General features: G+C 40.6%; 1 protein-coding gene and 1 long non-coding RNA gene across 7 annotated transcripts in view; one reads left to right on the top strand and one right to left on the bottom strand.

Moving 5' to 3' along the window:
- CDKAL1 (CDKAL1 threonylcarbamoyladenosine tRNA methylthiotransferase) overlaps window positions 1–22,404 on the bottom strand; it is a 227,974-nt gene that overhangs the window by 11,072 nt on the left and 194,498 nt on the right. For all 4 annotated transcript variants that reach the window (XR_014170558.1, XM_081919253.1, XM_081919252.1 and 1 more), the window contains 2 exons: window positions 5,930–6,013; window positions 4,763–4,927 (listed from right to left, as the gene is read on the bottom strand). Coding sequence is in view for 3 of the 4 variants with exons in the window: in XM_081919253.1 (XP_081775379.1) it covers window positions 4,763–4,927; window positions 5,930–6,013 (249 nt within the window). In the remaining variant the exon portion in view is untranslated. The remainder of the gene's footprint in view (window positions 1–4,762; window positions 4,928–5,929; window positions 6,014–22,404) is intronic.
- On the top strand, window positions 783–18,313 carry LOC309374411. Of its 3 annotated transcripts, none has more exons than XR_014170570.1 (3): window positions 783–1,476; window positions 16,424–16,554; window positions 17,895–18,313. It is a non-coding gene; the product is annotated as an uncharacterized lncRNA (long non-coding RNA). The 3 variants fall into 3 exon arrangements; XR_014170571.1 differs by having other exon boundaries at window positions 16,424–16,544; window positions 17,903–18,313; XR_014170572.1 differs by having other exon boundaries at window positions 16,424–16,537.

Consider the following 22,404-nt stretch of genomic DNA (forward strand, 5'->3'; position numbering starts at 1 on the left):
TTTCCTTGGGGATCATCCTTACTCTCAAGAGAAGCCTAAATGGAAAACTGTTGATGACTATTTGACACAATTGGCTGGAAACAACTGACCCTGACATTTTTTTAAAAATGATGAAAAAGAGTAACTGTGTTTCAGTAATTTCTGCTGTGCAACCTGGGGGAAATGTATGAAATGTTGACTTTATTCCTTTTGATATTATTGGCAGTTAACCATCTAACATTTCTAAACTTCAAGTTCTGACCAGCAAAATCTCATTTTTGAGTGAAACACTTTATACTCTCAAATCAAAACGGATAAAATTCACTTAAACTTTAACTCTGTGGGTAATACATCTATACTGTGGATAGTCTTTTGTTTCCTTAACCATCCTAGAGGACACTGTTTTAGTCGCTCTCAGGTTAAGTAAAGCATTTCATTGTCGGGAGAATGAAAAGAAGCTGCCCAATTTGTGCTAGACTTTGGACTTGATCCTGGATGAGGGTGATGATCTAGCCTGTGTAGCAGAAACCTAATTAGGGAAGGAAGGAGAGGTCAAATTGACACAATTATACCACCAGGTTACACATGCAGCAGGAGGTAGGAACCAGGGGGCAGGGAGGCAGAGTTGTAAGGAGCTATTGGAAGTCCATCTGGCTATCAAGATACACTTTCAAGTGACCTCCTGGTTTAGAGTGTGTGAACCTTGGGTAACAGACAGGATTGGGATTCTAATGATTGATTTTATTTAATATGTTTAATATATTGCTTTTCATCAAAACGTTTTGCATAAATACGTATTTATGTGCTTAGATGCCACCCACCATTTGTCTCCTTGCCTGAGCTAGGTGAGGCACTCTTGGGGGTGGTATTGGTTTCCTCCAGATTACATGCAGCTGATGGGAGAGACAGCCAACTCTTTCTCTCCCTTTCAACTGGTGCCAAGAAGGCTGTAGATATACTGGACTGTGGTGTGAGGACAATGATGGATACGGGCTAAAAGCCGAGGCTTCATCTGTAGAAGGCAGAGATGCTGATGGTCAGTAGACAAACTGATTCAGGAGTGGATGTACAACTGGTTCTGGATCCAGACTGCAACTTGGGAGCTACTATTAGATCTGACAGTGCAGATCTTGCTGGCAGTTGTAGCTAAAATGTGTGTTTGCTCAATTTAGACAGATGCATGAACTGCTTACTTTCCTAGAGAAGCCAGAGCTGGCCAGTTACACACGCCTTACTTAACAGAGCATTTTACTGAAACATACCTACACAAAACTGGCAGTAACTGTGGTTCATGCAAAATGTGGCAGCCAGAATGCTTTCAGGTTTCCGCTTTTTGGATATTACACTAATCTTGTTGTATCTGTTTTCAGGCCCAATTCCCTCCAAAGCCCTAAATGGCTTGGGGCCAGAATATATGAAAGACTGTCTTCTCCTACAAGAACCTGCCTGTCAGTTATGGTCATCACCAGAGCCCTTGATCCTTGTTCTACTTTAAAGGTAAGTGTGACTAACAGTAACATGGCCTTCTTAGTGGCATCATCTCAGTCGTGAAACTCTCTCCCAAGTAGGCCTGGGCGAAGTATCAATACATGGTCCAGGATTGGTATGAGGGCCAGACTGTGATGGCTGCTTCACCTGGCGTTATATTGCGGGTGAAACTGCCTCTGCCACCAGTGCCCAAAGTGTGAGGGAGAAACAAGCTGAAGTCGGGCACTGGCGGCAGAGGGACTCAGGAGCAGCAGCAGTTTCACCCGCAATATACTGCCGGGTGAAGAGGCCACCACCTCTGGCCCCAAACCGCTGAGGGAGGAACAAGCTACCGTATTTTTCACTCCACAAGACGCACCTAGTTTTTAGAGGGGGGAAACAAGAAAAAAAATATTCTGCGCAGAGCATGTAAGCTGCTCTCACTTTTCTTGCTTTAAAGCAAGCAAAGCGAGAGCCGCTTACATGACTTCTGTCCCACTTTGCCTGCCCATTCCTCCTCCCGCCTCGCTGTAAAAGAGGAGGAGGAGACATCGGGACAGGTGCTTTGCTTGCTTTCCAGTGAGGCGGGAGGAGGGATGGGCAAGCACAGTGAGAGCTGCACAAAGCAGGACAGAAGCCATGTAAGCGGCTCTCGCTTTGCTTGCTCCCTTCCGTCCCTCATCCCGCTCTGCTGGGAAGCCAGCAGAGCAAGAGCGATAGCTGCGCAGTGGCTCTTGTTCTGCTGGCTTCCCAGCAAAGTGGGATGAGGGACGGAAGGGAGCCCCTTCTGTCCCTCATCCCGCTTCGCTGGGAAGCCAGCAGAGCAAGAGCAATAGCTGCACAACGGCTCTTGCTCTGCTGGCTTCACAGCGAGTGACAGATGGGAGTCATGGCTCTGGCTGCAGAGGCATTCCTCAGCTTGCGACTGCAGCGGTAGCCAAGGGATCCCTCTGCCACCCAGAGCATTCACTCCAAAAGACACACAGACATTTCCCCTTACTTTCTAGGAGGAAAAAAAGTGCATCTTATGGAGCGAAAAATACGGCACACTGGCAGGGACCAATGTAGCTTGTTCCTCCCATGGCTGCCTGCCAAACAACAAAGAAGTGTAACAGAGCCCCCACCTTTCCTCCAGCTTGCATGAGTCGGAGGTGGGGTGGGAGCGCCTTTAAACTTTTCTGTTCAGGGGCATGCGGCTTCCTGCCCTCAGCTGGGGGGGCCTTCCCACCCCCCCAGCTGAGCAGCAGCTAGCTGCATTGGTCCCAGCGGGCAAGGTGCTTGTGCCAATGCGGCTTGTTTCAATATTGTGGTGTATCGCCAGCTTGCGATATTTGACTGGTGATACATCACAGTGTTGAAAACCTAACAATGCCTATCATGAAAGTATTAGAAGAATTACAGATACCGTGACACTGGCCCAAATCCCCTGTGTGTTTAACACAGACTATGCTTTAGTGCTTCCCATAAAAGGTGTAACACCATTTGAAATCACATGTCATAAAAAAATTAAAACCACCAGGTTTCACTGGAAGTTTATTTACTATTTGTTGTCTGTGCTAAACCATGACAATGAAAGCCAAAACTTAAGGGATAATTTAAGAATAAAACTATAATATTATTTTTTATTTGATGAAAAATTCAGGATGAAAAATTCAGGCAGAACTGATTCATCGAAAGAAAATTAATTCCAGCAATGCAGCTATTTTGAGTGCAATAGTATTTCAAGCATATTACAGGAACGTGGATTGTGAAAAAAATATAACATGCAAAAACCATAAGCAGCACCTACTACCGTATTTTTCGCACGATTGGACGCACCGGACCATAGGACACACCTAGTTTTTTGGGGGGGAAATAATTTTCCTTTTATTTCCCCCCTCAAAGCAGGTCAGGGAAACCGAACCAGGTCGAGGAACAGCGGGATAGTGCCGCTGCGCCTCCCTGCTGTCCCCCGAGCTTGTGGGGCTGGCTGATGTCTGCCTGGCGCGCGGGGTGCTCTGCATCAGGGTGCCCCTCGCGCCGGGCGGCAGGCTGCTATCCGCAGCGTGGGGAGCCCTGCGGGGAACTCCTGCAAGGCTCCCCACGCTGCGGATGTGTTCCCGAAGCGCCGGGCGCTCTGCTTTCAGGGCGCCCGACGCTCCGGGAAGCAGGCTGCTATCCGCAGCGTGGGGAGCCCTGCAGGGAACTCCTGCAGGGCTCCACATGCTGCGGTCGTCTGCCCGGCGCGAGGGGCGCTCTGCATCAGGGTCCTCTCGCGCCGGGCGGCAGGCTGCTATCCGCAGCGTGGGGAGCCCTGCGGGGAACTCCTGCAAGGCTCCCCACGCTGCGGATGTGTTCCCGAAGTGCCGGGCGCTCTGCTTTCAGGGCGCCCAACGCTCCAGGAAGCAGGCTGCTATCCGCAGCCTAGACACGGCTAGCGGAGCGCTAATCCCGAAGCTTGGGGCGTGCGGAGCTCAGTGCACCCCAAGCTTCTGGGTGCAGGCAAGGTCTAGACGGCTAGCAGAGACCTTGCCGGCACCCAGAAGCTTGGGGCGTGCTGAGCTCCGCACGCCCCAAGCTTCGGGATTAATGCGGTGCTCCGCTAGCCGTCTCCCACGGCTAGCGGATAGCTTCCTGAAGCCTGGAGAGCGAGAGGGGTCGGTGCGCACCGACCCCTCTCGCTCTCCAGGCTTTAGCGAAAGCCTACATTTGCTCCATAGGACGCACACACATTTTCCCTTGCTTTTTAGGAGGGAAAAAGTGCATCCTATGGTGCGAAAAATACAGTATTTTTACATATACCGTATTGGCCCGAATATAAGTCGCACCCGAATATAAGCCACGCCTTTAAAATTCAAGGGGGAAAAAGAAAAAAAAGACAATACCTGAATATAAGCCGCTCCCTTAAAATTCTGCAGGCACTCACACCTGTTCCATTTTACCATATGTCTATTTCAGCAGTGATATCGTAAAAACCAATTTTTGTAAGGTTGCAAATTTAAGCCGCACTTTGGGAAAAAAGTGAGGCTTATATTCAGGCCAATATGGTAGTTGCAAAAATTTCTCATGAAACCACCTCAGACTGGCAGCATTCTTGTCTGATGATTCAACTGGATTATATCAAGATTATAATCTTCTCCCAAGGACTGTTAAAAGTTGTCCTCCTAACTATTTTCCCCATTTTATATCATAGAAATAAAAAAACAAAATTAGAGATGCTTCTACAATGGACAAATTCCACATTACCCAGAACAATTCACTTTATTCACATCTAAAAAGCCTTCACATTCACCTTTTTTTTACTAGAGTAGCAAAGGCTGACATGTATTTTACTCACCTCTGTTAGACCAGACACCTCTCCTTTGGCTAATGGCCTAGTGATAGACGGGGTGAACACTCTGGCATCCGACACTGGCCTCCCCCTCATAAAGTGCTTCCCTGCTTCAAAAATGTTCACTTCTACCATTTTACCCATGAACTCAGGGTTCTTTGGCACAAGTACCTTTAAAACAATAATAATAAAAACTTGCTTAAATGGAACACTTTAAAGTACTCAAGTTTGACATTTAGACGTGAGGAGGCGGGAAGTAAATATAAAATCTGCAAATCTCAGTTACTAATGCATGTTACTGTAAAATTTGGTAACAGGTAGACCTACCTTAACAAAAACATATGCAACATCAGATCTACTTTTTCTTTCAGGTTCTCTGATGTATATCCTCAGGATTTGAGTAGATTTGTTCAAATTAATTTGCTATCAGGAAATTTTAAACAGTTCTGCTTTGTAATTATATTCTTAATTTGTTTGTCCTGAATGCTTATTTGGTTGTTACATGTTTTATTGTGATATATGTCATGGCTAAAATGGCGATTGTTTCTTTAATGCTTAAAAAGCAGGGTCAGCATGAGTCAGCGGCCTGCACCGGGTTGTATATATAGAGTGGGAATTGTTGGTTTGGGTTGGTTGGTTGGTTGGTTAATGAAAGCTGGTAGTGTTGTTGTGTGTCAGTCGCTTTTGCAGGAAGACTTTTAAGAATAAAAGCAGAAATTACTCTGCAAGGATACTTTTCTCGTGGACTCTTTTATGCCAACAAGGGTTCGAGGACCAGACTGAGGCGACAAAGGGAGGGCAGAACCTTTTTTTTTGCTTTTTACAAACACTGACAATATACATTGAGGTTTTCTTTCATGTCACATAGGATCCAGATATCAAAATATTGTTATAAGCTTTGCATACAACTGAAAATCAGTTGCCGATGATTTCTATCCAACAGAAGTTGAATCCATAATGCCCAGCCTCTGAATTTTAAAGGGACAGAAGCCATATAAATGAGGATACACAAGGGCACCTCCAAATGAGTGATATCAGTTTTTTTGAAGGAGGTAACGTCAGTAAATCGATTACATTGATGAATTAATCTTTATATGATTGTTAAAATAAGGAGGGAAAGAAAGACCTTCTCTCTCCTGCTGCCTCCCCCACCAGTCCAAGAAAAAGATTTACCTGCTCGTAGAATCGATTATGAGCAACATAAAACTTGGAATCAAATGATTCTTCTGTCACCAGAACATTTTGTTTCTCCCCAATCTGTAAAGCAAAAAAAGTCAACAGGTGAAACCATAAATTTACCTCTGAAGAAAGTAGGACTCAAGAAACTTTCTCTTACAAAGAACCACACCAGTTTATCTGTAAGGCAGATAATAAACTTATTATTACTAGGGAACTCATTTGAAGTCATAACTTATTTTTCATTGTCAAAAGTTTTCAGTGTGAAGCTCAAAAGAGATCCCCATAAGTGCATCATATATGAACACATGCATGTTTCATGTGCATCTCCACAGAACAAAACATGGATCTTTAGACCATGGGTATCTTTACCATTGGGGCTTAGTAAAGCAAATGCCTCAGGCAACAGATGTTGTGGGGCAGTGGCAGCAGCAGACCCTATGTTTAAAGACAGCATTGTATATGTGCTACATCCTGCTAGCCCACTAACACCAACCTGCTGCCCTGAGGTGTGATGGAGGGTGCTGTTCCATCACCAATGTTACTATCCAATCACCAGAATTGAAGCAAGATTCAGCTATCAGCCCAGCCTGCTTCTGTGCAATAAATGAGATGACATCACTTTGCCATTTGCTTTATTATTATTAATTTAATTTAATGTGTATACTGTACAAGCAAATACTTGCATATGCTGTTTTGAAGAATACATAACCATATAACTTTTTTGTGCATATCTGTACAATATGTGTGTAGTGACTGTAATGCTGCATATACAAATCCTATGTTCTCCCCCTCTTACTTCTTTAACAAAATAGGACTGAGCTAGGCAGCAGATGTACACAGTGCAAGCCTCCATTTTTTTCAACTGTTTCCCTGCCTGGCTTGAGGCTGGAGAAGCAGGAAGGATTAAACAGAAGTCAAAGAAAGCAGGGCTTGAATAGCATCTAGTTAGCATAACAAAAGGAAGTGCCTCAGTTATTCAGCATTGGGCAATGCATCTCATTAAATACAAGTGAAAGAACAATTATTTAGGCCCCCTATGAATACTGTTTGGCACTGAGATATATATCAGAGAGAAATAGCAGGGCCATTCTGCTGGGAGAGTTTCTGCTTTCCCAGCCCAGCAATCCTGCTTGAGGGTAAATAGCCCACTTCCATTACTGTGCACCTGCATCTGACTGCTTCATTTTGATTTGGTTCCCTGCTGTGAAAATGTCGCTTCTTCAAGCACATACAAGCCCTGAAATGCAGTTCATATGAAAATTATATTCAGAGATGTCAGCAGTGACCTAAAAATGACAACCAAGGCCTCAGACTATCTGCTTTATTTTAAATTCTGTAATGTTTTACTGATTTCCACTCCCCTTCTGTCGCTTCTGTTTTCTACAATAGCATAATAAACTAAGCTATAATGCTGGAAGTTCTAGAAAACTGTATTTTGATTTAAGATTAAACAAGTGTAAATATATATAATTTCATTCTTTATGCGTCCCAAAAATTGCCTCTTTTGATTGTCTTTTCCAAAAATATGGCCAAATAATCAAAGGACTCGGAACACAGGAATTACTATGGAAACCTGCTCTAATTACTTATAATTTGCCAACTTCAATGTCCATAATTACCACTAAGCATCACAGTACACGTTTTGTAAATTACTTTAGTACAATAAAGGAAAATATACCAAATGCATATTCCATTACCACTTCTAGAAATATATGCATAATTAATACAAACCTCAACATAATAATTCACAACTAAAATAATCTTCATACCTAAGTGTATTTAATTTCCAGATACATCATACATATGTACATAAGTCACTATATTGTTACACGCCACCCCAATCTCATAGCGGTGTGAGATTCCAGGGGTTCCAGACATTCAGCCGGGGTTCATTTTTTCATTCTAAAAATGAGGCACAGCCGAGACTGGGCTGTCTTTAGGATATATGGCCTATTTGCACACATATACAACCTGAGCCTAAGATGGACAGGTTCACTGCATCAATATCCCCAAAGAGTCAGCTGCAACCTTGGATTCAAAGAGACACCCAACATCCACCTTTGACTTGCTGCCTTTACCAGCTTGCAACCTGTTTCCCTCTAGGTCACATCACAGCCTACCATCAACTCTAAACTCTGGCTATCTCAGAGCGGGAGGAGCGGCCCCAACCAATTGTCATCTGGCACAAAGCCCCCTGTCTTTGGCTTTCTTAAGGGTCCATTATCTTTCTTTTGTTCTTTTAATGGCCCAGCTCCCAGGTGATCTCCTGAACACAGAAAGCTGGGTCCAGGGATTAGGAATCTAGCATCCAGTTTAGCTCCCCAAGTGCTGATTAAATTCTAACACCTACTGGACCCAGGACTTTCCATTGTGTGCTTACTATATTTTCCCACTCACAGGCACTTAGAAGATGCTGATGCTGCTTTTGCAATCCAGCTATGGAGTACACAAAAGAACAATATCCATTATGGACTTCTCTTGCATAAATATAACCATTTCAGGGCCATGCAGCTCTAATTCAATGTTGTGCGTCTCTTATTCACTTCAGTTGGATAAAATCTCAATAGCTCATAGTCATCATTCTCAGAAAGGCCCAGTTTGAGACTAAATAGCATTTTCTTTTCGGTTTGCATTATTTTACAGTGAGACCAACTTTCCCCTTTTGGAGAAAGATGTTGTTATCTTTCAGGATGCATCTGTCTGACATTTTCACTGTCGAGCTTAGAAGAAGAAAAAGGTAAAATGATGCCTAGAATACTACTCAGTCTTTATCTATAAATACTGATCAAGATATAGGAAATATTTGTTTCCTGGCACTTCTGCAAAATGTCTAAATTAGGGGATCAGATTAAAGTATTGCTGGGCAGATTAATGGAACACCATCACTGTCATTATAATATGCAGGATGAATTTCTGTAAAATAGTACACAGATTATGCAATTATTGGACAACTGAACTTAAAGACTTCCATTTTGCTAGTGAGCTCTGCAGAACACAACACTTCAATATAATGAAAATGCCATTCATATACCAAAGCAAAATGGCCTAATTCACTAGCAAGCTAAAGACAATGAAAGTGATTGCATAGGAGTAAAAACAAAAAGACTCGGACTCCTTTTTTATAATTAGATAGAGCAAGGTGCTCATGGAATGCCTCCTGAATATCAAACAGTGGTTTTCAAAAGAGAACTACAGTGATTGTGGGGGAAATCAAATGCAATTGATAGCACTGATTCAAATTTTAAGTTTTGGATACTCCAATTCAGTTTTCTTAATTAAGGGAGCAATTTTAACTCTACTTACCTGGGAGTAAGCCCCACTGAATTCAAGTAGCTGTGATTACAATTGCACTGTTAATAAGTTTATGTTGTAATCAAAAGTAGGAAAGAACAGATAGGCCATGTATACAAGATCATGTCATATGATGAAACATGCTAATGCCTTCTTAATTAAGAACTGGGGAAAGCCTGTCACAAATTGGTAGTCCACAAATTGGCGGGTCCACTATAGGTACCAATAAGTCCCTACGGCTCCACAGTGTCTCCAGTGTGACTTACTCCCTGAGTTGTGAACATGTGCGATTTGCACCAGTGTGAGGAACCATGAATGAACAAATTTCAAGGCGTTTCTCTAATGGAGAATTATACTGAATACAGTGGTTGTGTGAACCGAAGTTGATTCCATTTTCCATGAGAGATGAAGGAGAAATGAAACTCAGTCTGCATTTAAAGGCAAATTTACATAATTAACACTTTCTGAAACAATACGTGAAATAAAACACAGCCTTCCATTGACATTTGCACTTTCCTGAATTTTACAATGCAGTTCTGTGGCCCATTAATGTGTATGAATTGTGTATGTTTGGGGAAATGTGCATGTAAATGCATATATGAGGGAAAATAAAATGCAAAAATACATTGTACTGGGGAAAAGTATGTCTAAATAATGTGTATATCTGGCAAAAATACATACAAAATGTATGGATTAAGAGAAATTTACAGTAAAATGCTGATGAATCTTCGTGAGAACTTAAAAAAAGGGAACTGATGTGGAAATGTGAAAACTGAACTTAACATTTGTAAAAAATGAAAAACTAAGAGAAATCAAAATTGACATATTCACTCATCCCTATTCTCTGCTCCCAGATGTGCAGTATACTCATCCCCTTCAAAAGGGTGATGATTCTGTTTTTAAAATAAAGCATATCTTGATCTTTGAAAGAAAAGGGCAGAAGTTATGTCACCAAAATTAACATTTTTTCCCCTGTACAGGAGGGTTTTTATGATCCCAGTAAGGAAATTATCACAAAGAATATCTGAATTCCAAAAACATGAATGTAGTTGGAGATGATTAATGTTGATAGAGATATGGTAATTTTGGACTATTATTTTAAAGAAAGCTCATAATGATATGTTTTTTAAAATGGAATTTCCTCTTAAACTTAAAGATCCCTGAACAATTTATGCTTTTAGAACCTCTTCCTTTCCTTTTTGAGGCTTGCTTCCTGCCCTGAATTCTTTCCTAATTGTGTCTGCCTGTCTTTCTGTCAATCTTCCCTCGTGTTCCTGTACCTGTACCTGGCTTGCTTTTGCCCTGACATATATATAATTTTGTTTTAATTTTTTTCTTAATTAATAAAAATAATAAATACACATCATGGGCATGGTGCGTATACAAAAGAGAGAGAAATGCATTAATATATATTTTGCTAGATAAATATGTACGTGTGTGTGTAAATCAAACATAGTTATGAAAAAAAGAAAGAAAGAGCATTAAGGAAAATATTAAGGGGAAAAACAAATGAGGTAATTCATGGATGAGGAAAACAAAGAGGAAATGGCTACTTCTAATGAAACTGCATGAAATGTGGAGTCTAAGTCATAATGGATGCAAGCAATTTTAACCTTACAAATATGCCAAAATGTGCCACCAAGGGTTCAAACACATGGATTATGGAAAGCCTCTAACGTAAAAAAAAAAAAAGCTCTGCTGCACAACCCTAAAAAGAGACAATGCTAGTGAAGGAGAACTATTTCCTCACCACCACAACTATAGATTAGGTTCGACAGAAAGCTCTAACCCATGTGCAATCCAGTTCAGCACAGGTTTCCCTCCATTTCTGTTCAAGCCACCTTCCCTTCTTGTTTCATTGCCCTCAATTTATGGATATGGGCATACAGAAGGGGGAAAAGCAATAATGGACATGAGGCAAGTTTACAATGTATTATCTTAAGTATGTTTTGGTAGCTAGAAAGCGAAGCGCTCTGGCATAAATATACCCACTTCCTATGTTGCAGTGTATTATTACAATGATACTGGAATTCAAACATAAACCTACTGCATTTTTGACACACAGATGCTGGCAAAAAGTAATCTGTGCATCACTGTAGCTGCGGACAGGAATCTTGCATAAAAACACACAACAGTTTTCACCTACAGTTACTTTTCAACAACTTTCATGTTCTCAAAATGGGATCTCAGCATCAATTTGTGGCTTGTCAAAATCACACAAGCTCCTGTGGTGGTGGGAAGAATGAAAGCAGTATGGCATTATACAAAAAAATTACCTTTGGGTACGAGAAAATAAAGCAAGAATTGTATTTCTAATACTTGTACAGATTCCTCCCTCTCATTCTTTTAGTGCTTTCAAAGAAGCAACAGTGTCACTTGCCTAGCACCTCATTCCCCCAACACCAGTGGATATGATCAACTTCACTATCTCCTCCCCAACTTCATATTTCTAAAAAAAATGCAAACAAAACACTAGGAGAATGGATAACAATATGGGACTCCACCACTTGGTTCTTGTACACTACTCTCTTTGACTCCTCTGTCTTCATAACATCTCTTAACAACATTAAACTATTTTGCAGGGCTAATGTAGGCCACTCTCTTGCCTCTCCCACCCAACTGGCAAATTTGGAATAACAGCAATGGCCTTCATTCCCATTAGCCTTGATAGGGCAATTTAAAAATCATTTACATGAAATGAAACCCAAGTTAGAAAGAGCAAAGTCCAGTCTTAGCTGCTACGTTTTGTTTGTAGAGAGATATAGCCATGTCCAATCATGACAATATTCAAAAAACATGTATTTAAAATGAACCAGGAAATCCTTTATTAAGACAGCAAGTGTGTTACTCTAGACTTCTTTTTGCTTCTAAGGATATCACTGCTTCCCTAGAGGTCAATCATAGTTAAGGACAGTGGAAAGTTGCAGTGGGGTTGTTGCTCACAAAATGACTGAGCAGAATACCACCTGCACATTTTCCCTCATCTCTCTGCTTCAGTAAGAACTGGATAGTTTTCCTTTTTCTTTAAGGAGAAATTGGAAACCAGACCAGCTAATGATCAAAACAAGCAGCGGATGGTGTGGCTAGAATTGGGCCCAACTGGCCTTGCTGTAAGAAATAAGGGGGGGGGGACACAGACTTTTTGAATCCAGGGCCCCTATTAAGTCTCCAACCTGCTTGAAAGATAAACCTGGAATTCCAGATGCTTTGGGGTTGAATCCAACTTGCTGAAGCTTTTATTACATGTCAGCAGGGAGCAGAATTTCAATCATTATTTTCTTCAATATTATGCTGTACTGTAAGATTAAATTAATGACTTTAGATATGCGTTTTAGGACTGCCAATATAATCCTACTTAAGGCAAACTAAGCAACTTATAAATGATTAGAAGAAGAGTCATTATATTGCCATGCTCACAACTGGCACAACTTTCTTAAGTCCCCACTTATTTTCAGAAGTAATAGCTTGAACACTTGACACAGGAAAATGTGGCATATAGTGGGGATGTGGAAAGAAGCAGACAAGTGAAACAGATTTGAAACAAGCAATTGATTTTTCCTTGAAATTCTGATTAAAAAGGGTTTGCTTTTGGTTTGTTTAATCAAGAGAGAGAAAGAGAGAGAAAGGCCCAAAAGGAATGTATTAGCCATGTGTCACCTTTCCCTCTGAGTAAAGAGTTAGTTAAAGTGAAGGAAGCTGACGAAATAACCTCTGACATGCTGAATAGATACATTAAGTATAGGAAATCTGGCTAGACTCACTGACTGGCCCAAGGTCAACCAATGAACTTCATGGCTAATCAGGGATGTAAATCCAGCCAACATCTAATATGTTAACCAATACCTTTGCTAACACACTATTCTACGACTATCAGCTGATCCTAACAGCCCATCCCTGGGGTCATGGCTATGGGGGCTGCCAGGATGAGCTCCTGAACATTTACTACACCACAAGGGTTGCATGACAGTGGTGGACAGAGTTAGAGCTAAAACTGCCCCTCTCACCTTCCTTCAATTCCATTCTCTCTCTTTCTCTTTCTCTCTTCCTTTATCCTCCCCATTCCTTCCCCTCTTTTCTCTCTCTTCTTTTGCAATTAGGCTTGGCTTTTTTTTTTTTAAAGTTCCCATTAACACCACTGAAAGCTTTTGGGAAGAGGGCTTTACAGTGTGTAGGGACTAGAGAATTAGAATTATCCTCCCAACTGTGATCATCGCCACCAGAGCATGCCCAAGCAACAATTAGGCTAAAAATAAGGTTCCATTTGGCATGAATGCAAGCTTTTAAAAAGCCAAATTCCTGCATGGGCATGGGGTAAGGAGGGGAGGTAGCAGGGCAGGTAAGAGACTCTACCTTCCACATCCAACCCATGGGCTTTATGTTCTCCCTTGTTCTATTGCATCAAAGCATTGTGTCCTTCTGGTTGATTGAAATCTTTCATATAAATAGGAGATATAGAAATAAACCATGATTAAGACCCAAAGGGGAAGAGGGATTTATTTTCAGTAACAAATTGCTGAAGGGATGGGAGGAGACTGCCAGAGCAGGAATCTGCATTACTGGAGTGATGATCAGATACGACAGGCCTTAGAATTGTTTTCTTTAGAAAGAATGTGTGATATACATAATTGTATCTGCTCAGTCTGTCAAAATTCTATTTTTTTGGGGGAGGGTAAATGTTATGCATTGGTAGTTTGTACTAATCAATACCAGCTGACGACAGTGTGTTTCCCTTCCAGGCAAAAACTTATTTCACTACAACAAATGTTCTTTAAATTAAATAAATAGGGTTGTATCATGGCTCTTTCACAGAAAATAAGCTGAAATTATGTGATGGAACACAATCTCACTATTTCTTCAGCAATGTTCTGAAAGCACTCACATGCTAACATATCCACCTGCTGTAGAATATGAAATATGAAAAACCATTGTACTATGAAACAGTATTAGGATTAGGATTTTAAGACTGTATACTGTCTCTTTTTCCAATGAACAGTTATACCTTTGTAAGCCAATTCTTAGAAAAACTATAGCATCTTTTTTATATAAGTGCAATACTATTTTCTTTAGATTTGTAGATCGCAATTAAATTAATTCAATCTGTTTGGCTCAATTGTTTCAATTTTCCAGAGGCTGAAAACTTACTTTTCAACAACTGCTGTGTGCTGAAATAGGCCTAAACCAGTGGCTTCGTCCAGTATGCACCATAACTGTCAGGTTTGCCAATAAATTAGATTCTTTTTCAGCTGTTCTAAAAACTTCATTGCAGTTGATCTGTCTAGTCTAGTTTCTCCCTTGCAGAGCAGAAATCAGAACAGATGTTGCATTTGTGAATATAGTATTTTCTCTCTCTGAATTGAAATATAAAAATAAAGAAATTCTCAATGTTAAATTTGAGAAGTTATAAAGTGTCAGGAGGAAACAGGTAATGACATGGACCAATGGCTGACCAGCAGTTTAATGTGTTTGATCACACTTCTGTATTACAATTATCAAATTCAAATGGTTCATTATACCTTAAACAGCATTTTACGTCATCACCAAAATAAGCAGAGTGCTCTACCAACATGGCCAGGCACAAACTCTGTAGATGCTGAACAATTAAAAAATAATTGCCTTTCAGAGATATAGTCTACAGAACAATGTATTTTGACAGGCTTTTAAAATCTAATTTTAATATTAGTGCCATGTAAATGGTATGGTATATTAATTAATGAGTGAGCATATAAATTTAATCAATCAATCAATCAATCAATCAATCAGATGTGGGGTACATATATGAAAGTTGCCACCTTGTTGAATAAACTAGTTGGCTTCCACTCAGCCACAAAGTAGGTCATCTAAATGTCAACAAAATTATGTACACAAGCTAAAATACTACTGAACAGCAATTAACTTTCGTGGTTCTTTATTGCCAAGCTGCTTGAAGCCAATAGACTTCAAAAGCAGTTTAAGGGATTTGTTCAAAAATAACTAGAAGAACCTTGAGATATGTCTAGATCTGTCCTATGGATCACAGCCAATGTATTTTGCAAAAAATAATATTGCAAAGTAGAAATCATTACACAGCTATCATTCCATTTCCCCCTTCTTTAGGAAAAAAGCCTATTAATCTGAATAGTTATGTAAGAATAGTAACTTACAAAAATATATTCCCAGACAGGAGACTGATTTTAAATTATTTGTTCAGCTATTATGAAACCTGATCTAACTCTATATACACACTGATGTAATGCAGTAAATATGAAGGACTGAAGTAGTTAAATGAGCTCATTCAAAAAAGGCCACATATTTTCTATTTTTATTGGAAATTATACTGATCACATACAGCTTTAAAAATGTTGCTTTTGAGGTTTTGAGCAGATACTGAGAAAGATGTCATACGTTGTATGGTTTTCATGATATGGACTGAAAATAAAAATATTTATGTCCTGTCAGAGCAACATACCTACAATAGACCCAACTAATGAGTCCAAACATTTCACCAATGATAGATTGACACAACTAGGGCTATGGCTAAACTGTAGGAGTTCCATATTATATTCTGCACACCTTTGGATTATACTGATCACAGTAGCCTTTCCAAATATTCATAATTCTCCATGCTGACCTTGACACCACTCTTGGAGCAGCATGGATGTAGCCAGAACACCATGCTGTCCAGCTGAATAGGATCAGTTTCAGTGGGTGCAGCCTGATTAAGTACTTAGACAGATATAAGTAAATACCTGCATACTTTGCCATCTCGCTATTGATGACTGATGGGGGTGGATCAAGAAGTTTATTAATGTCTCCTCTTGAAGAATCAAAAAGGCTCCACTCCTTTGGTCTCTTTCCTGAGATTGTTCTGGTGTCAAAAACCAGGCCTGAAGACAGATTGAAATGGATCTAGATAATCCACCAATCATTTAAGCACCTTGTACAAGGTTCTCAGCTGTCCAGAGAGGACAACCTTCTTGGACAAGAGAGCTTGGTTCAGTACTGCAATATAAAGATAAAGTATTACTTGGGGCTGTAAGTAAGACTGAAATGAAGAACACTGGAGATTTAAAACCTCACTTCCACAAGTGTGGTACTTAGATTGGGTAAACTTTAACATTTACAGGTATTAATTTAAAATTGCAGATTCGGAATTGTGATCAATTTCAGTTATCCAAGAGGCAGTCAAGGCAAGATGACACTTTCTTTGTCTGAATTTAGTTCATCGGGCCCAGAAATTGGAGAACTAATCTATAATCTATGGGAGCTGATGATGACAACTGCTGCAATAGGAAATAGATACGATCCTTTTTCTACAAGGCAGCATCTTCCTTGGTAATTAGTAGATTTGGGTAAGATTAAAGTGAGCTGCTCAGTATGACATAACTACACTCTTAATAAAATAGCCTGCTGCTGGGAGGCAACACTGTAATATTGTAAAATCACTTGGCAGAACCACTGAAATGTTCATTTGACTCAGGGAGCGATCAAACAACAATGAACAGCCAAACAGAACTCAAAATGGTTTCATATAAAATAGAGCACCACTATGGCATAGCTTATCTGGAAAAAAGTGTAATTGCAGCATTCACTTCTCAGAACAATATTATTTCGGAAGATAACAGTTTTTGGAACCGAAACCACAGAGTGAATGTACGGTAAAAGTCTTTTGCAAACAACACCAGATGTTCTATTGGCTCCAGCGCATCAAGTGGCTGGAGATTTCACTTTGGTGGGAGGGGAGATAGAGCATGTGGCTGTGCTCCACGTGTGCCTGTGTTTGGCTGTGGTGCATGCATGTGAACACACTTGTGGTGTGTGCATGGCGCCCACAACAGTTTCTCTGGTTTGCAAGTGTGCCCAAGGGCCCCAAAGGGTTGGCACCCCTGGTTTAATCACAAAATTAAAGTGGGACCCAGAGCAGAGGGTCGAGTTCAAGATTGCCCCGAATGAAACTCAGACACCAAACTCTCCATAAATATAAGCTTGATCTAAGGAAGGCTGCAAAAGCAGACAGCAGGAATCAGATAGAAGTCTGACATCCACACAAAACGGGTCATGGTCCTGAGGCGTCATTTCCATAAATTGTCTCTAATACTGAAACATGTGGAAGAGCAAATTAGGAAATGAGCGCAAGAGAAAACAAGCTGGATAGGTCAGAAGCATTTTGAAGCCTTTTGGTTTGGAGTTTGTCTTTTTTACTGCTGATACGATGTATACTTTTGTTCCATGCAGGAAACAACTCTTGCTGCCTGGATTTTTAGTCTCTCCCTGCAAATCACTTCTGTACTTTGCCTCGTGGCTTTACTGTTTAATCACAATATTTGGTATATTCTGGGAACTAGTAATTAATTAATTTATAACCCGCCCTTCCTCCCAAAGGAGCCAAGGGCAGCAAACACACAAGCAATAAAAGAATTAAAACATCCAAAAACAATTCCAATACAGATGCCAACTGGGAAAGATTGCTATACTAATTTGTTATTTCAAAACTGGCAGTGAACAAAACAAATAAATGGTTTTATGAACACTAGAATGGGCAACACAATAAAATACTTGATCTATTGTACTGCTGTACACTGCACCTAGGGATGCTTGGTTCATATGACTACTGCAACATTCTGGCCATTTTTACTCCATCTATCTCCTGATTTACGCCCCTTAAACCTTTCTCTTTCTCTTTCCTTTATAGAAAAAAAGGCATGGAATATGAACATTATCTGTAGGAAAAGAGCCACAATACCTGCCACAAGAAATGGCCATTCAGTACTATGACTTTCCTCAAACCAGCCAGCTTAACATCACCAGATGACTCCTCCTCAAACTGTTCCTTTCGAAAACCCAATATCCATTGTAACTGTGATTGTCAAAAGCACAAGCACAACTCTAGGGATCATAAGTAGCCTATCTAATTAGAACTACAGTGGTACCTCGGGTTAAGTACTTAATTCGTTCCGGAGGTCCGTTCTTAACCTGAAACTGTTCTTAACCTGAAGCACCACTTTAGCTAATGGGGCCTCCTCCTGCTGCCGCGCCGCCGGAGCCCGATTTCTGTTCTCATCCTCAAGCAAAGTTCTTAACCCGAGGTACTATTTCTGGGTTAGCGGAGTCTTTAACCTGAAGCGTATGTAACCTGAAGTGTATGTAACCTGAAGCGTATGTAACCTGAGGTAACACTGTATATAGCTTTCAAACTAAAAAAAAAACCTAAAACAAAATAACAATGCAGACTAAAATCATGACAAGAAGTCAATGGATGCTTTGCTTTCGTTTGCATTATTAAGAGCTTCAGAGCAGGTAGGACAGGGCACATGCATCAATGCGGCTGATTGGGCAATGGGTTTGTCACTTGCATTTGCTTTCAAGGCGCATGCCCCTCCCCTTATCCTCTAGCAGCTGATTTGGCCTCTTTCTGATGTACCTTTTAAAATCGCTATTCAAGGCTCAGGGGAGCTGCTTATGCAAGTTGCTCTGGCATGGTTGGAAGATTGTTTAAATGACCCAGCAACGTGGGTAAGAGCTAGTCACCTGGGAGGGCTGGGCTGAATCCATGGGAAAGACCCCTGCCTACAATGTTGAGTAATTGTGAAACTTCCTCCTAGTTGGTTATGGGTAAGCATATTCGGTGATTAAGTATGAAAGGGATAAGTTAAATGTGGATGTTAAAGATAAAGAGACCTTGAACAAATTAGTAAAATAGAAGAATGGAAGATTTTTGTACTAGTGTTTATTATACTAAATACTGCTTGATGAAATGGGTGTTTTGGTAAGTTTGTTAAATCATAAAGAAGAGTAACAAGATTCTTGTTTTCTCTCCCCCAGATTCATGCTTGTAAGTGGGAGGCCTTAACAGGATCATCTGGTTTTTCTTCTTCTAGAAAGCTCTTATATATTATGAGAAAAGATTGCATTGGCTCGATAAAGTGGCTGAACAAAGAGATAGGTGTTGCTGCCACAGAATATATTATGATTTCTCTGAAAAATCTTCGAAGTTTTGCATGCTTTTCTGTTTGCTTTTAGTACAATAAAAAACATGCAATAAGAAACGAAGCTGTTGTAAGAAAAGCAGAATGTTAAAAAAAAGCCAACATAATTGAATAAAGAAGTTGAGAGAGGGAAAAATTATTTCTAGCACAAGGCTGATGCAGTCCAGCAGCAGAAGTTTCCAGTGCCTGCAGCTGTCTGACTTGCTGGTTTCCATCACCATTGCTTGATGTTTGTCCCCTGTGTAATGAGGAGGTAGCATATCAGATTCCTGCAGATGCTGGCAACGGAAAGCAAAGCTTTGACATCCTGTCACAAGGATGACAGGACAAAATGGCCTGCACTAAACAACAGTTCGAGCAGGGTAATTTGATGTATCGAGTTCTTAAGCTTCTCAGATGCTGAAGTCAGCTTGGCATGCAAGATAAGGGTGGAACGTTTACTTTGCTGGATAGCCTGGTGTTATGCAGAACTAAAGAAGAAGGAATTAAAACTCTGTAGGGAAACCTGGGGAGTCTGAAAATATGCTTCCCCATGCCTCTTCTTATCAAGCAATATCAAAAAAATAAAGATAGATACTTCATTTATCTGTTAAGCAGCTGGGAGTAGTGTTGTTACTCTGTTGTGCTTCTCTGAGATTTTTTAAAATCTACTGGTTTTGCTAGTTTTATTTTAGTGTGTCATTCACTGCACTGCATTTTAAAATTTCCCTTTTAACTGTTAAGCCGCCCTGGAGACATGGAGAGTTGCAATGTGGGGTGTAAATGTAGATAAATAATTCACTCTTTCAGTTTCCATGTGTTTCAAGTTATTTAATGTTCATTAACTTTTATAAACAAATTCTGTAACTTTATATCAAAACCTATTTTCACATTTCCCCCAATTTTATAGAAATATAAATGGTCTGTAACCTTAATTTACCACTAACAATACCACAATCGCCACCCTTTCCCTCTCACAAACACATCATTTCTTCTCAATATTATGAGGTTTCCTTTACATCCTATTCTGAGATTTATAGGTGAAATCTACATGTGCATTTGTGTGTGAGAGAGAGATGGGGGGGGGAGGGAAAGGAGAGACAACATTTTGAGTACAGTGGTACCTCGGGTTAAGTACTTAATTCATTCTGGAGGTCTGTTCTTAACCTGAAACTGGTCTTAACCTGAAGCACCACTTTAGCTAATGGGGTCTCCTGCTGCTGCCGCACCACCGGAGCACAATTTCTGTTCTTAACCTGAAGCACTATTTCTGGGTTAGCCGAGTGTGTAACCTGAGGTACCACTGTATGCTAACACTTCTCTCTTCTTATCCAAGGGCCATTTCATGAGTTACGAAGTTTAGTGTGCTATATGTGAGGCACATGAAATGTTGAACATACATACATATTTGTATATTGCGGAGAAATCATCTCATTTCTTGAGATTTCCAGTGGGAGACACAGCTTTATAAGCAATCATATAGGACAGGGTGGCTGTTAGGACTGCAGACCTGTCAGTCACCTGACATAATCATGACATTGCCATCAATGTCAAGGAAAGAACTGGGAACACACTCTAGGTGAACTTCCTATTCTTCCTTTGCAGCTCAGCTTCAACGCCCTAGTGCAGCCAATCCTAGCGGGGCTTGCTCTATGCATTAAATTTAGCCCAAAGGCCAGAGATTTCCCACTGACGATGTAGGACAAGGATCAGCTCTAAGGCCAAACTTGGCCCTCTGAATAGCAACTGCTTGCTTTCATGCAATTGCTAACCCAGAGACAAAAGAGGTGTTTGTGACTGAAAGCAAGGGTAGTAGCTATTGGAGCAAAATTCGCTGGCCAGTTCACACTGGGAGATAGGTAGCACGCCACACCTCCCTCAAAGTGCCCCCCTCAAAGTAGTTGCTGAGCAAGAATGGAAAAAACTTGCACACAGAAATCCCTAAAGCATTCAGAACAGTAGGGTGCAAACCTGCCTCATACTTCCTCAGGCTTGAACTAGACATTACAGCAAACACAAAGTTGCCATCCAAAACAACCATCCATTTTTCTTTCCTCCCCTTTGGCTTGTAACATCTAGGGATGCTGAACGCATAACATGTCACCACACGATAATTTTCCCTGCCCTGGCAAGGGGCAGCGAATGACGCGTAGTGGCTGGGGGAAACGTGCAGCCTGATGACATCATACTTGAATATGACTAGACATTACAAGGGAGAACGGAGGAGACAACAGAGGGCTGATGTTTTCTGCATCAGACTCGGGGTTGCCATAACATCAAATTCCAATCCCAGTCTTGTTTGTAAATCAAGATTCTATTCAATAGACTGAAATCCTCACTTCTCTCATGTTGAAATAAACTAACTGCAATGCAACTTCCAAATGGAAACTAAGACCCACCACAGTAGGGTAGGTCTTAACACTATAAATGATTTTGTGCTGTCATTTGGGAAACTAATCAGCCCCCCAAACCCAAAGAAGTTGAATTCCTGCTTTCACAATCATGGTCTTTTGGATGAAGAAGATGTAGATAACACATTGTAATTTTTTTTTAAGGGACTATGCTTACATAGGCGTATTTTATTTTATTTATTTCCAGTGTATGACTGGATCCCATTGCAGAACATTGCCAGTGAAATAGAACATTTACTCTGAACACTGTGGTGCATGACAATAAATTTCACACCTCATTAGTCAAGGAAACCTTAAACTTTTTATCAATGCTTGGTGGATTGATATTCATGACAGATTTATTTCATCACCTCAATTTAAGATTCCATGGTTGGAAAAATTACTCACTACAAGAAAATTCTGGTGCATGCTGTATTAATTCAAACTACATAAGAAGCAGCCACAGGGATGATATAACTTGGAAAACTCCCATACCCTGCATTTGCCAATTCAAGATCCTTTACAAAGCATCCCAGTGATGTCTTCCCTCTATCTTAAGGTTACCAGACGTCCCCGTTTCCGGGGGACAGTCCCTGGATTTACAAATCAGTCCCCTGACAAAATCCTATCATTCCTATTGAAGTTGAAAAGTGCCCCCCCCCCAGATTCATTGGAAAAAAAATTGGTAACCTTACTCTGTCTCCCAAACCAACTAATAATAACCCCCCTCAATATTTTTCCAGGCTGTTGTGCTATGCTACTAATAGTCCAAGAGGGAGATTTTGTCATACAGAGGTAGAGACGTTACTAATACAGTGAAATGATTTTTTTCAAGGCTTATGACCTT

The sequence above is a fragment of the Podarcis melisellensis genome, assembly GCF_964234715.1.
Source record: "Podarcis melisellensis genome assembly, chromosome: 7".
In the NCBI taxonomy this organism is placed as follows: domain Eukaryota; kingdom Metazoa; phylum Chordata; class Lepidosauria; order Squamata; family Lacertidae; genus Podarcis; species Podarcis melisellensis.